Raw genomic sequence first — 16,123 nt, forward strand, 5'->3', positions numbered from 1 at the left:
CTTTAAGCCAGCAAGTGTAGTACAGCTGTTTATCCTGTAGCTGATTAAAGCACAGGGAGATTAAACCCACTCTCTTCTGAAACAGATTGAAACCCGTGGTTCAGATGGGTTTGCAAGGCGAAGCCAAGTTTTTAATAGCACCTTACATTCAGCTCTTTCAGATGCTACTGAGACATACCCTACTACAAATATAGAATGTGTAATGTCTTAAGTGCAGCTTATATAGTTCCTGTTCTGAAAGCTATCAGAGATAGTGAACCCAGACAGTGAACTCTGCTATTAGTTTTGGAAACTTGTCATGACGTGATAATAAGCCTGACTATTTCTCTCCTCCATGATGGTCCAAGGCACAGTTTTACTTTCCAAGCTTTCTAGCAATTTCCTTGTTTCCCACATGCTCAGGTTTCTTTTCCCTGTTTCACTTTTGACCTCTGTGTCTTTTCACCCCGCAGTGGTGTGAGGAAAAGAAAGAAAATGAGTCAAACCAATCACGTATCTATCAGTAGTTATAATGAAATATAAGCAGCTGAATCTCTGAATAGTGTTGATGCTGGATGTGAGAGATATTTCTTCTCAAATCAGAGAACAAATATGATCACATCTATGTAGGTATCATATTTAGACAGGCTGATTCTTAACTAAAGGGCCCCATTCCGACTTGTACATCCACTTACACTAATCAGAAGGATTTATGTTGAAGTCAATGGAAGGGCCTGTGACAAGACAAGTGTGAGAATAAAGCACAGGCACCCCCCGTGAGTTTTTGAATGCTTACCTCTCAGTAAAAAATGCCCTTTCTCTCCTCTCCAGATTATTCCATCTGTTTGAAAAATACATCCATAGCCAGCACACCCATCCTTCCCCTAATCTGTTTAGACTTTTGAGCTTTTAATTAATGGTAGTGGGCAGGACCTTGTCTCCTGTGGTACTATTGTCTGCCAGGTCTGCTGGGATTGCACAGAGAAGAGCCTGTTTTCATTAATTTTTGAAATAGAAAAGCTTAAGCAGCAGGAACAGGAAAAAGTTCTTTATGTGTCTGAGATATCGTGAGCACTTTAAGAAGTGTATGAATGGCTGCATGTCCATGTAAAACAAACAGACAAACAAACAAACAAACAAAAATGGGGGATTTGGGGATTTTGTTTTTAAACATTTCTCTTTTCAGTCCATTAGGTCAAGGAAAATAAACTCCCCACAGTTCTAGTAATCACAGAACACGTAAATCTGGGATTGGGCTGGGTTAATTCTTAGAGGTTCTCGCTGCAGTGTTAAAGTGGGATTAATCCTGAGTGGGCTTTTTTGGTTTGTTTTTGTTTCTGATGCATGGGCAAGGGCACTGACACAATATTAATCAGAAATAAATCTGTCCCTTGGGGGGGCTATGTGCACTGCCCGCATTTTTATGTGTTTGTAGCTTTAAGACAAACGAAGCATATTTTTCCCCTCTCATTTTCTCAGTTCCTTCCTTATTTTCGTGTGATGCTTTTGTTTTGCATGAAGAAGAACAGTTGGGTAACACAAAGAATGCGCGCATACAAGCCATTTTTTTCAGCATTAGCAGAACCAGAAAACACTGAATTCTTTTATTTTGGGTTGAACTTATGTTTTGTTTCATTTGGGGTGAGTGGCTGATTTCCTATTTTTCTCTTTAAAACAGCAGAACACAAGCATTTACACTGATGTCGTTTCACAGAATCACAGAATCACAGAATGACCTGGGTTGGAAGGGGCTTCAAGGATCATGAAACTCCAATCCCCTGCCTGGCAGGGCCACCAAACATACACATTTACTAGATCAGGTTGCCCAGGGCCCCGTCCAACCTGGCCTTGAACACCTCCAGGGACAGGGCATCCACAACCTCCCTGGGCAGCCTGTGCCAGCACCTCACCACTCATAGTAAAGAACTTCCCCCTGACATCCAACCTAAATCTTCCCTCTTTCAACTTAAAACCATTTCCACTGTCCTACTATTATCGGCCCTTTCAAAGAGTTTACTCCCCTCCTGATTAGAGGTACCCTTCAGGTACTGAAAGGCTGCAATGAGGTCACCTCGCAGCCTTCTTTTCTCCAGGCTGAACAAGTTTCAATTGGAAAAAAAAACCAAAACCAAAACCAAAAAAAAAAAAACCAAAAACCAACACAAAACAAAGTACAGTAATTTCCTTCTTTCTCATTTCAGACTTCTAGTTGACCTCAGAAAACTCATCACTGTTTTGCTCAACCTGAACATCCCATTTAACGCTGCATTTATTTTTTTTTTCTGATAAAATTGCACCCAGAAGGAATGCTGGGGCTGAGTGACAGCGGTAAACGACAACTGCTGTGGCCATAGGATTTCTTTGACACGTAAAGGTGTTGATGGCCTTTGCGTCAATTCCATTACTGGTGAGAAAGACCTTTGCGTGGATTCCATCACTGGTGAGAACAAGAGGTATCTCTCCTAGTGAAGTCCTCACCAGCATTCTCTGAGCTCATACACAGTCTTCCAGGCTCATGAAATGGGAAAGTGATGGCTGCTTTTCCTTACCTCCACTTTCATATTAAAGAAGCAAACAATCACTGATATTGATTTAGTCATCCAGCAAACATTATCTCTTCCATTTTCTGATCCTGGAATGCACCAAAGTGCTCTTCTGTGTTGCAGCACACCTGACCAAGACAAAAGAAGGAATGGCAGTGTTTGCAATGACTATTCAAGTAGTGGGCCCTCATTCCCTATCAGCCTGCAATTCCTCTGCAGCTCCCTTCACTCGAATTCTAGAGCTGGCATAAGAATTCTTTATGGCTTCTTAAAAGCCTGCTGCCTCCCTCCCACCTCCAGTCTGGGTCTAGAAGCAGGCACCATGCTGGCTGGAGCCTTGTGATTCATGTTTTGCAATTCAGATTCCCTACTCATCTTCAGGAGAACCTACCGGTTTTAAATCGTAACTTGAAGTCCCATTAATTATACGTGCACTGTAGTACATATATGAGGGTAGAGACACAGCTGTAGAGAATACTAAACAAAATAAAACAATGTATGCTAGGGAAATTCAGAAGGAAATGGGTAAACTCTGGCATAAAACTGAGCATATTATGAGTACTACATTGAGAAGGTTGCTCTGTGGAGTCACTGAATTTGCTTAGAAAAGAAGATGGAAGATAAAGATTCCTGCACCTGCAGGCTTGCAGACACCTCAGTCTTGCAACACAACTTTCTGTGCTCCCATTCAGCACGTGAGACAACCTCAATGCACCACAAAGCTTGGGGGCTTCTGTCAAAACAAGGGGAAGGATGGCTTGAGAGCTGTCACTTCTATCACTAATTCATACTTGGAGAATTTCAGACTGATCCCAAGTCACTTTCTTCCATTAACACTCGGATTTTAAGTTGACTGAAACAAAAAACTAAAAGTCCGCTCTTTCCCTCATGGCTGCAAATATTCACACACACAAAAAAAGAAGAGGGCACAATAACTTGTCTGTTCCTGCACAGCTGTGAAGCATTAAGTCATCTGGCCTCATCCTTTTCTATCTCTCTACCCCACTCCTTTGGACTCACTGTTTGAAGAAGAATTGATATAATGTAAGGAACTGGTGAAATGTAGCAAAACACAAGGACAAAAAGTGCAAAGAATCACCAAGTCCAGCCATCTGGCCAACTCTTATTTATTAAATGTTTTGCTCACTTTTATACAAGGTATGTGACCAGGTTTTGTCCTACCGGTCTTTCAAAGGAGATATGTGTATTTGCATTTGCACAAGAATATTTGGTATTTTCTCTTTTTTTTTAAATTTTTAATATCAAGATTCATCCATTTGACTAGAGAGCAGAAACATCCCAGGGGATGGGGTTTGATGGAGGCTCAAAGTGACCTACTGCCTCCATGGCTTCTGGGTGCTATGCAGATGTATGCTGTGTACGTTGTGCACTGTAAGTCAAGCCTCTTCCAGTCACAGTCTTGTCTCATTTGTCCTTTATCTCTTGCAGAAGGCAGGGGGAACATGGATGTTGAATTATGTGCTCATATTGCTCTTACTGAACATGCAGCAATTGTGAATGCAGATGGAACTTTTAATAAATGAAGAGAAGAAGGGCTAAAACCACTGGATAAATCATTCACTACCTGCTCTAGTGGGGAAGTGCAATTAATGTCCAATAATGTTAAAAAGAGAAAATACAGCTCATTCTTCCAAGCCGCGAAGTCAGTGGCAAAACCACTTACTAACTTCAAAGAGGCCAGAACCTAGCCCCATGCCAAAGGGTTGACATGTAACATCTCTTTAGTAGATCTCAAATATGTTCAGAGCTGCTTAAAAACCAAGTGGACTGTTTCTGTTTGGAGGGGCCCAGACTAACTCTGTACAGTGATCATTGGATGACCAGGTTATGTGGGTTATACCAGCTCCATCTGAAAGCAGCTCTCCCACAGCCAGGTGTGGTGCACTGCTCCCAAATTAAAATTGCCCTGCCTCAGTAGTGCCTTGGTAGTAGTGCCATGAAGCCTGAATCACAGACAAGGGATTGCTGAGATGGGCAGAGACCTCTGGAGATTAGCTGGTCCAACCCCTGCCCAAGACAAGGAAACAGAGCAGGGCACCCAGGGCCACTTCCAGAAGAACACGTCAGGCCAGATTAATTTCATAGAATCACAAAATGGTTTATGTTGGAAACGACATTACAGATCATCAAGATCCAGCTCTGTTGTGGGCAGGGTTGCCACCCACCAGCTCAGGCTGCCCAGGACCCCATCCAACCTGGCTTCGAGCACCTACAGCAATGGGGCATCCACAGCTCACTGCCCTCTGAGTAAAGAACTTTTTCCTAACATGAAACCTAAATGCCTCCACTTTTACAAAATCACAGAATCACAGAATGAACCGGGCTGGAAGGGACCTCAAGGATCATGTAGTTCCAACCCCCCTGCCTAGCAGGGCCACTTTTAGTTTGAGTGGGGACTGTGACCACATGAGGTGGATGTGGGGCTGTGGGTTGAGCCTTGCAGGGAGGCTGCCATCCCTCAGAACCTCAGCTCCCCAAACAGCGGCGATGGGGAAACGTGGCCCCGGGCACCGCGGGGATTAAAGGGACACGGTGCTGTGCGGTACGAGGGCTTCATTCAGCGCCCGGCCGCCACCGGGGGGACGCGTGAGGCGAGAGCCGCGCAGGACCACACGGGTTAAGTTATGTAAGCCCTAATGGGGAGGGGTGGAGGAAAGGGGCGCTGCCGGCGTGGCTGCGGCGGCTCAGGTTGATTGAGGGTGGATGACAGCGGCCTGGCGCAGGCCCACGGAGGAGGAAAGCGGCTTAGCCCCCTCCGGGTTGCCATGGAGATAGGCGGGAGGCGGCGGGAGCGGCGGCGGCGGCGGAGGGGCTGTCAGTGAGGGAACACCGGGCACCGGGCGGCGGCGGAGAGGAGGAGGAGGAGGAGGTGGAGAAGGTGGAGGAGGAGAAGGCCGCGGCGGGGAGCGGTGGCGGCAGACATGGACTCGCACTGCGACTGTGCCGAGCCTCCGGCCGCCGAGCAGCCGTCGGGGAAGATTAACAAAACCGCCTTCAAATTGTTCAAGAGGAGGAAATCCGGGGGCACCATGCCGAGCATCTTCGGGGTGAGGAGCAAAGGTGGGGAGGGGAAGGGCGCGAGCAAGACGGGGATGGTGCGGAGCAGGACGCACGATGGATTGGCCGACGCCGTGTTGGAGAGCGGCAAGAAGGAGGAGGCGGGCGGCGGGGAAGCGCCGGGGAAGGATGATGCTCCGAGCAGGGCGGCAGGCGGCATCGGAGGCTCCGGCAGCAGCTCGGTGGCCAAATCGCACAGCTTCTTCTCCCTGCTGAGGAAGAACGGGAGGCCGGAGAACGGCAAGGCGGCGGAGAACGCGGAGCAGCGGGCTGGCGTCAGACAAAAGAAGGGGCTGAAAGGAATCTTCAGCAGCATGAGATGGCACAGAAAGGATAAAAACGGCAAAGAGGAGAGGGGAGAAGCCTCGGAAATCCCGTCCGGTCTTATTATGCCGGGGTCTCTGACTGCCAGCTTGGAGTGCATCAAAGAGGAGACGCCGAAACCTTTGTCTGAAACTCCGAACGGCGCAGGAGACGCCGGTCTCGAATCGCAGCAGGAGAAACGCGGTGGAGATGCGGGTGGCTCGGCCGAGGAGCCCGAGCTGGGAGGGGGGGAGTCGCGGGACGGCAAAACTCCCCCTGGAGAGGACCCTGCTGCTGCTGGAAGGCGACTCGAGGAGCTCGGCGGTGAACGACCGGACCCGGGCGCTGGAGAGGTTGGGACTGCGAAGGATGCGGCCATAACAGGTGACATTCCAATAACGACTATTCCCCTTGTTGAACCTCACTGTGATAGCGGTCAAGAGACGGCAGCCGCCCCTGACCCTTCCTCTGTTGATCCACCCTCAGAACAATCGATTGATCGTATTTGTTTGATGTTTGCTGACGTGACTTCACTGAAAAGCTTTGACTCTCTTACAGGCTGCGGAGATATTATTGCGGACCAGGAGGAGGATGTGGGCGGCGGGAGTGGAGGCTGCGAGAAGAGCACCCCTGGGGCCAGCAAGATGGGCGCCTCCAAGAAGCACCCCACCATGGTCGCCTACCAAGGAGGAGGGGAGGAGATGGCCAGCCCGGACCAGGTGGATGATACCTACCTGCAAGAGTTCTGGGATATGCTGTCACAGACAGAGGAGACAGAGACAGGAGGAGGAGGCGGAGGAGGGACAAAGACACCCGAGGGGCTGAAGGACAGCCGAGGTACTGAAGGGGCCCAGAACAGGGTGGTGGTGAAACGTGGTGGACTCAATCAGATCCCCATTCACCTCAACAACAAAGAGGAGCAGAAAGGCAGGGAGAAGGAACAGCATGAAGGTGTCCCAAATAGTGATGAGGGCTACTGGGATTCCACCACCCCTGGTCCCGAAGAAGACAGCACCACGAGCATCCAGAAGGAGACCCTTCCCAGGGACAGCTACAGCGGGGATGCGCTCTATGACCTCTATGCTGAGCCTGATGAAAACCCACCAGGACCTTCAGAGGAAGAGGTCACCTGTATGCCACGCTCCAAGCCAGTATCTCCAGTAACGACCACATGCTCACTGAAAACGCCCTCAAGCACAGTGAAGGACTCCAAAATACCCATCAGCATTAAACACCTTGCATCTCACCCTGCTAGCCATGGAACAGATACCAGTAACAGCCATCACGTTGCACACCATCACCTGGCCAAAAGTGAAATGCACAGAACAAAAATTCCTGTCTCTAAAGTACTGGTACGTCGAGTCAGTAACAGGGGCTTAGCAGGGACAACGGTGAAAACTGCCACACACCAGGACAGTGCCAAAAAGTAATTGAAGAGGAGGTGGAGACAAAGATGGACAGCAGACAGTGTGTGAAAATCTGCGTAGGAGACCACGAATAATGTGTTTGTTTTGCATTGCCTGAAGGAAGGAACCTAAAAGGCTTATTTCACTATATTACATAGGCCTGCACTTCGGAATCTGTATGGCTAAATACAAGAAGACAACTTTTCCAGCACTCTTTTTTTTCTTTTTTTTTTTTTTTACATTTGTATCTTTTCTCTGCAGCACTAAATACTGGGGAGGTTCATTTTTACATGCCTTTGTGGAAGCAGAACTTGGATTATGAACCTAAATGAGTATCTTCCCTCATGCAAAGCAGTGCCACATGTTCTTCAAGTGATCAAGAGTTACTAAAGGAGCGACATAAGAGGTTCCCCAGTACACTTATCTCTTAATTGTTCCTGGGGAGGAGTGGAGGGAGGGTGCCTGGCGCCAAAAGTAGTGTTTGGTCTACAAGATGTTGGAGGAAAATACCAAGCAAAAAACAAACAACCTAACAGGTATTTCACCCGATGTAGGAATGAGAGCACTGCTCAGCAGCAGACTTGATTGACTTGTGTGCTGAAGCTAATTGAGGAGTTAGGTGGATTTGTCCAACGGGAAAATCTGTTTTTGTTTGTCCGTCTGTTTGGTTCGTTTTGATCTGCTCTGATGTAATTGGGTAACAGAGACACCTGACGTAGGTTCAGATGTTTACATCAATACTTGTCCAATAATGCATATAATCAGGTTCAGGGAAACAATTTACTAAATGCCAATATATACACACTGTTCACATTTATACAATAACTTGCTTGCCATTTGTAAATATATACATATTTTAGCAGATTTACTCAATGATACAAATTTTTTTATAGAAAGAAATCACCTGTCTGTATTATCTAGAGTTTAAACAGAAGTTAGTTTTTATAGGTAGATAATTTTACAGTTCTAAAATGATAGAACTTTGTGTAAGTACCTTAAATTAGAGCAAAACTCTGTTTTGTATGGGCTCATGCATCCCCAGTTAAGTAAGTCTGAAGTGCTGATTTAATTCGAGTGGCACATTCCATGTCAGAGCAGAGTTTCTGACAGCATTGCCATCGCAAACCTCTATTTTCAGGGGTTTAGACAAAGTTGCTCTGGGCTTAAACCTTACAGAGAAGGAACCCGGGAAAGAAACGAGTTTTTTAATTATTATTTTTTAAAATATATAAAATTAGTTTTTGACTATTTAAAGAAAGTCTGGGTTCTTGTTGCTTTTTATTTTCATTCTTACTAATAATTTTACTTCAAGAGATGAAAAGAAATATGGTGGGCTAATGGTCCGTAAAATGGTCTGATGAACTTGGATCTTATGAGAAATGTGTTGATGGCCCGGATGTTTTTGAATAGTGGCTACTGTACGTGGACAGTGACAACATTTCCAATGAATTTATTAGGGTTTTAATGTGCCTGAGGACATATTTTTATGATACACTGAAAAAGCTCCAAAAATCACTGAAGATTAAAAGCAAATATTATGTATTTACAAAATATTTTGATATAAGTATTTAATCATCAGACCGCAGTTAATATAAAATATATGCTCCGGTGTATCTTACAAATAATATACATTTTAAGAATATAAATCTATATTATGCAGAGAATCCTAAATTCAAGTAAGTGAATCTAATGGGTCTGATCTTGTATAGCAGTTGGTTTTATTGTCTCTTAAACCAAAAGAAAGAAAAAAAGGAAAGTAAATATACAGGATATACATTTGAAGGATATTAAGGTTATAGGTAAACCATAAAAAGCCAGGAATAACATATAAGTGTGTCTTATATGCGTGATTCACTGAGGTAATGACCTTATGGTCACAAGAGGAGAATTGGCATCTGGCTCTGCAGTTGCTGCAGGACCCAACACTGAACTGCACCACCCCAGTGACTAGGGAGAAACTGTTCTTTTCTGCTCAGTCCCTGTATTCATGGTTTGAGTAAGAACCTTAATACACTTCACAGAAGATAATTTTATATGTCTCCTTTGTAACATATATGTGTGTGGTTTCCTACATGCCTGCTCACACAGACACGTTGTACATATGCATGCGTAGTCAGAGTGCACCTCGCGGCATACATGCACATGGGCAGACATACACCCTGCACACTCACACCTGTGCAAACATGACCACGCATGCACACTCCTACATGCAAACTGAGGGGATGCACCACTAATCTGTTTCACAACACGCTGGTGATAATTGCCTGAGAAAGAGGTTTGCATTTGGCCTAACTCTGCTTATGCATTTTAGGAAGTTAAAGCTAAAATACCCTCTAAAGGTTGGATGTACAGAACGTGGAGTGTTATCCTAGTGTTCAGCCCTAAGCCTAACATCCTTTTTTCTGTTCTGTTTTCATGTGACTATAAGGAGCATATCTTTCCTTGCATGACAGCTCTGCTAAAAAATCGTAATTCTCCATTATGTTTGATGGACAAATTGTACAGGGAGGTGCCATAGGGTGCTGGAAGTCGAGGGGAGGGAGGATGCGGCGGATGTGGGTAATACACGGAACTGGAGGCACTGATTGCAGGTAGTGTCAGTGGTGCTTCTTTGAATCACTAGGAGGTATCAGCTACCATTTCTGCAGGACTTGTCTGTGGCAAATTATTCATTGTATTCATTTCGTTTGCATTGTGGCGTGTATGTATCAAGAAACCAATTGACTAACACTAGACTAGCTCCCTCTCACCTACTGACTAACAAGAATCATCATTAAAATGCTTTGGCTGCCCTTCATTTTCTCTCTCTTCTGTTTTCTGCCCTGTTTTCGCTCCTTCCCCTACATGCTGCCTGCTCAGTGCTGACCGTGGTGTGGGCAGCCCTGAGCTGGAGCCCGGCGTGGGGTGGGAGCACAGCCGTGCTCCCCTGCCAGGCCAGGTGCTCTCTGGTCATTTCTGTCATGTCCCCATGTAAGTACATCCTGTAGATCTCTTGGCTGTTCATTTGGCTGCTTGTTATGTACATATTTTAAGGACAATCATATCCTTAAAAGGAAAATGGGAAAGTAACTGTGGTAGGGCGTCAGTGTTTTGAATCATTGCGACACGCTGACATTGATTCAGGGTAATGGTGGTGTGAGAGTAAAGATACAATTTAATGCTCGGATTAACTTTGTATTTATAAAACTCGCTTTTGTCTTTAAGCCATCTATGTTAATATTTCAAAAGGTAATTGAAAACGTAATATTTACTAGGGCTTTCAGTTCTGGTGGAAATATTTGTATAACTCTGCACAATGCCTAAAACAATCACTGAAAGGAAGTTCAAAGGCTTTCTTTACACCTATGTTTAATTCCGGAAAGATCCCTGTAAAATACTGTAAGATGCCTAATAACAAACAGTTAATGGCTTGCTGGATTTAAAGGCTGAGACATACGGAGGTAATAGTCCTGAGGCATTCTGTGGTGGTTTGCATCCTTATTTATATTACTGTGTTCAGGCATATATTTTCCTTGGCTTCAGTAGGTAAAGAGGTAGAAGTGATGTTCTGAGTCCCAAAGATAACATTCCCAATTCTGTATTTGTTTCGTTTTCTTAAAGAATACTTTGGTTTATTTGTTTTCTTTGTTGTTTTGTGGTCCAAGTGATGCTTTGTAATTACCAGCTTGTATGTCATTCATAAAGGATTTTATAGACCAGAACTTGGCATTAGTTCTATATACTCTTTGCACTTCCAGGTCACTGCTGATTTTGTATGTTCTTAGGCTGTTTCTATATATTGCGTAGCGTTTTTAGCTATCTACTGTGATTTCAGTGGTATACATTCCTGTCCTATATATATCAGCACAAAAGATTTCCCTTTTTTAGCATGAAATGATGTTTTTGTGGACTTCTTTTGACACGATAGGAGTTGCCTGAATATACTTGTGGCCTGCCCCAGACATAAAGGCTCTTACTTTACCTGTAGTGCACATGCATTTTGCTCTTGCCAGTAATAGGACTCAAACACACGTCATAGATTTCAGAAGAAACTACATGACTAGAATAAGAAGCATCTATGTTCGTTATTACTCCATCAATCACCAGCACTTCCTTCATCCACTGTGAACGTCCTTACCATTATTCAGGGTAGTAGAGGACTGAATGTTAAAAATTACATGCACAGATGTACACTATGAAGATTAATTCACTGATTATTTTTTCATGGATCTCTTGCTAAATTATTTATCTAAGCTAAGCGAATTTTGCACCAAAGTCTTCAAAACATCTGATACAGATGGCATTTTCAGTAAGATGCTATCAGTGCAGATGAGCCAAATTAACAGGCTTTGCTTAGCAAAGCAATCCCTAGTTGTTTTTTAGATTTGTAGTGCTGAACGAGCTTGCAGATCAAAGGGAGCCATTGATTCTGCTACGTGGCTGTGCTCTGAGGTTGTTTTTTTGCTTGCTTTAATGGACTACTTTCAGAAAAGGCTTTTCAGCAAGATAATGGTACAGACAGTTCACGGTAACAATAGCCACTTATAAGGCACATGGTTATCTAACAGCGATAATGGGGGACTTCAAGCAAGGTGGCCTGGAAATGGATTTTCATAGTTATCAATACGAAAGGCTGAGGCTTCTGTCTCAGGAAAGAAATATGACAACAATTAAAGATGCGGAATTGACTCTTGGCAGAGCTTACACGTGACAGTTTCTGCAGTATTTTCTTTTTTACGTTTGGCTTTTCCCCTTTTTTATTTTGGTTTTGGTTTCTGCTTTGTTTTTGTTTGTTTTGCTTCGTTTCTGTTTTCATTACGATGACATAACCCTATTTGTACTGGCAGAACTGCACAACAACTGACTCATCTGAGAGCTGCTGCCACTCATCCTTTGGTAGCCTGGGACTGCTCCCCATGCAGCATCCCTCCGTTCCAATGTGGGTTTCCCTTCTGATGGTTCACATGCTGTTTGCTGTGAGCAGGAAGCATCCAAATCTGTCCCACTCCTTGCTTTCAGAGATCAGCTGATCTCTAGTCTGACTTGCGGAAATTTTTTACATCATCTTTAGCTCACATCTTGTCTTCCTTGTGAGCATCTCGGTTGGAATGGTCAGTGTGGATCTGGTGTTTTCTATGTCCATTACTTGTAAAGGGAAATGGAAGAACCTGCCTTATATGAAGGGATATGCCATATGCAAAGAGCTATAACCACTCAAGCCACAACCTGGGGGCCTTTACTACTGCAAAAGCAAGCTGTTCAATCTCTTCCCGCCTTGGGGAGCTTCTCCATCCAAGCCTATTGCCTAGGAACAACTTCTCCAGCCACGCCCCATCTGTCTCTTTTTCTCACTCAACCATACTGCCCTAGGTTGGGAAATGGAGATTTTTGCCCTAGCCCTCCGTCACTCAGAAGGAGGAGCTGCTGCCAATGTGATCTTCAAAAGGGCTTTACTCCTCGGTATGGAAAAAATGAATTTGCCTTCAGAACAAGTGGCACAGATTCTTCAAATGTGCTGTGTGATCTCATACACGTGGGTGAGGATGTTGAGTGATATTTCGCACAGAGTGGCGTATATCCTTCCACTTCTCTGTTGTGCACAGTTTATCAGATCTAGCAGGGAAGCATGTCACACATGTGGAAAAGCCTGGAGGCTGTTTGTTATGGAGGCTGGAACCAGATTTTCTTTATCTTTCGTAAGAGATGCTTTTCTTTTTTCCTTTCTGTATATGTTTAAATAAATAGAGCCACAGGTGTACTGGCGAGGAGGAAAGATTCTATCCTTCACAGAGCAAGGAAAGAAAACTGTTCTGTTAAGAATTCTTATAGCAATGGCTAAAGGAAGATTTCTTTGCCTGCAATGTTGCATCCAAGTGATGCTCTGAAGTCGAAGCTAATGCAGGTATGGCCACAAAGCTAGAAAAGTGGCATCTGCCAAAGCAGTTTGACAATCTGTTTCTAAGGCCCACTTTGTGGCAAAGCTTCCACTGACTCCAGTAAGAGCTGGAGAAGGTTCTTAATCTCTTAATCCTGTAGGAAATAGGAAGCGTTTCTTAAATAAGTCTTCCTTTTTTTAGAAGATGAACATTATTCAGGTGACTGTGCAGTCTTTGATATTAGTGTAGTTGTACTTCCACTGATCTGAATGCAAGACACGTCTTTCTACTGTTTTTCTATTTTAACAAGCAGCCGCTTCTGTACAGAACTCCAATGCTCAGCATGTTACAATTGCAGTTAACACAATCATTGCCTTCCTTAATTTAACTTCTGGTGGCAAAAACAGGACCAGATCATTTCCAGAGCACTAAAATCCCTGTTTATGACGTCTTTGCTCTTGTTTTCTTTTTCTTTTTTTTTTTTTGTGTGTGTGTATGTGTGGCAACTGATTATGCCTCCCTTTAATTGTTTCATAGCAACATCTTAGATCTGTTTTAAAGGAAAGCAATGCCTACAGATTGAATGGTAAGAAATTGAACAGATTCTTACTGTTTTGGATGATACTGCATCAAAACAGTTACTATTTTGGTATCAGGTTGCTTCCATGGGCTTTTTATGCAGAGGTACTGGGGTCTTTGAACATAATATGCTCATAAAAGAACATTGGCTACCTCTGCTTTGAATTAAGCCTGACCGTATAGTATAAAAGCTATGCGTCTGGTGATGTTTCTCAGTTCACAGCAGCAAACCTGAGGGTCTGACCCAGCCTGCCTGTACCAAATGGGCTGGGGGAGCAAAGCACTTAGCTTAGGCACTTCTATACCTTCTGTAGCCGATGACCACTGCATGGTAAGTTTGGTTCTCATTTCATCAGGGATGTGCAAATATCTGTGCCCTGGCAGAGTAGTGGGGGCTGCTGGCACCCTTATGGCCAAGGACAAGCTGTGGAGGGACTGTAGTGGGATGAGGCAGCCCCAGATTCTAGGTAGTGGGCACATACCTTTCTGCAGCGCCTGATAAAAGTAACGTTATCCTGCTTTCCAAAAGGGAGCAAGACTGAAGTTGTTGCCTTCATGTAAAGTTGAAGTAAATGATCTGCTGTGGGATGGTGTGCAGCAGCTCTGCCCACCAGTGTTCCCACTGAAATCAGTGGCCCTGTTAGCAGTGTTGGTTGGTATTAAGGCTGAGCAGAGATCCCATAGTTTGGCCCCATCTGAATTCTTCTTGCTATGTTTGACAGCAGTCTGTCTCAGAAAAGCTCTGGTGTTGTGGCTTGTGGCTCTGTTGAAAGGGAGGATGTGATATAGAGGTTGTTGGTGGAAAATGCAGATTCAGCAAGTCCAGGCAATAGAGAAGGTCCTCAGTCTGTTATCACAACTCAGCTCTGCTTAAATATCACGGTGTGCCTGAGGAAAACATAGCAGGGACTGCTCCACACTGCATCTGACAAACTGATGCTCCTGGGGCTTCCTACGTGCTGAAAGGGACAGATGTGTCCTGTTAGAAATCACTTCATCTGTTTTTACTTGACGTGTTATAGCTGACAAATCGTTGCTTATTACAGTTTTCCCCTGTATTTTTTGTTGACCACCCCCAGCAAGGTAGCATGTGACTGATTCAAGATAAGGAGCGAGGAAAGCCAGACCTCCCTGCTCTTATCTAAACAGTTTGCCAATGATCTGACAAGGCTGTGCACCAGCTTTTTCAGAGTGAAAGATCAGAACACTCCAGGGGGTGGTTCTGCACCAGATTGTTAAGCGTATCTTCTCCTTTCCACCTCTGCAAACTTTGATGAATACGTGTCTCCTTAAATCACTGTATTTTTAACATATGGGAAACTTAACTGATAGCAATAGATTACTTTCTTCCCTGTCAGTTCACGAGGATATACTAATCAGTGTTTGTTTTATTTTTAATTCTGTAAATATTTATTTTGGTACCCTGCGTATTTATTGGCACTGGTTCTGGTGTTTGCTTACGTGTCATTGTAAATGTTGATGGTTTCAGTAGTCTTGCTTCTAATGAATGTAAGGAACTCAGACTAACTGCACTTTTCCATTCAAAAACCTTACAGTGAAAAGCATTCCCACTGTCATACTACGTGTTATAATGAATACGGTTAATAAAATCGGTTGTCACTTTTCATTGATGAACGTGGAGGTTACTTTTTGATGTTTGAATTACAGATAGAGTTGATCTGCTCAGTGCACTGGAAAATACGAGGCATTTGAAAGCAAGACATCAGGGAGTGATGTCCCCAGAATGGCACAAAGAGGGTACTCACGCATATATGCACTTTCATTTTAACGTAGAAATGCCTGTAGCACTTTTACTAATAAGATCACAAAATAACTAGATTGAATTTGCTACTGAGGGGAGGGCTTTCACAAATCTAAGTGAGGTTTAGTCTTCGAGTTCTTCGTTTCATCAACATGTTTTTATTTCGTTAGGTTTTGTTTGCTTTGCTTTCAAATCACTAAGATAACAGAAATGGACTGGGTTTCATTCTACTTTTCAAATCACCTTTGCTTCCTGGTTCCTCTGGTCGGGAAGCCAGCAGGGAAGCTGGTTCCCTTGGCATACATCAACTCTAAAGCCACAGTTCCGGCATGACAACTAGAAAAGGCTACTGACACTGAAAGCTTTATTTCTTGCCTTTAAATGTGGGGCTTTAAACATAGGGCTTGACCACTATGCACATGAAGCGATATTTGTTAGAATTCTGTTTTGCAACTTTCTCTGCATTTCATGCATTTCAAAGACACATTTTGCATTTGCCTCAATTTAGTTGTAACCTTCACGTTTCCACTGATATATGTTGATAACCTTCAACTGTGAGTTTCAAAAGGCCTCCCCCACGCTACCACTTGTCTATTTAGATATCAAACCTGACAGAAT

At 44.0% G+C, this 16,123-nt stretch overlaps 1 protein-coding gene across 1 annotated transcript; it reads left to right on the forward strand.

Moving 5' to 3' along the window:
- The first annotated feature begins 5,021 nt into the window (after positions 1–5,021).
- AMER2 (APC membrane recruitment protein 2) lies at positions 5,022–15,374 on the forward strand. The gene is made up of 2 exons (XM_015852099.2): positions 5,022–6,287; positions 6,462–15,374. The coding sequence occupies exons 1-2, from the start codon at positions 5,465–5,467 to the stop codon at positions 7,331–7,333; spliced, it is 1,695 nt and encodes a 564-aa protein (XP_015707585.1). The 5' UTR covers positions 5,022–5,464; the 3' UTR covers positions 7,334–15,374.
- Positions 15,375–16,123: the final 749 nt, after the last annotated feature.

The sequence above is a fragment of the Coturnix japonica genome, chromosome 1 (genome assembly GCF_001577835.2).
Source record: "Coturnix japonica isolate 7356 chromosome 1, Coturnix japonica 2.1, whole genome shotgun sequence".
NCBI classification, from domain to species: domain Eukaryota; kingdom Metazoa; phylum Chordata; class Aves; order Galliformes; family Phasianidae; genus Coturnix; species Coturnix japonica.

Bases quoted from the DNA above. Each gene is read 5' to 3' on its own strand.
- AMER2 (XM_015852099.2), top strand. From the start codon at position 5,465: ATGGACTCGCACTGCGACTGTGCCGAGCCTCCGGCCGCCGAGCAGCCG. The intron at 6,288-6,461 runs GTGACATTCCAA...ACTCTCTTACAG, and splicing joins GAAGGATGCGGCCATAACAG to GCTGCGGAGATATTATTGCG.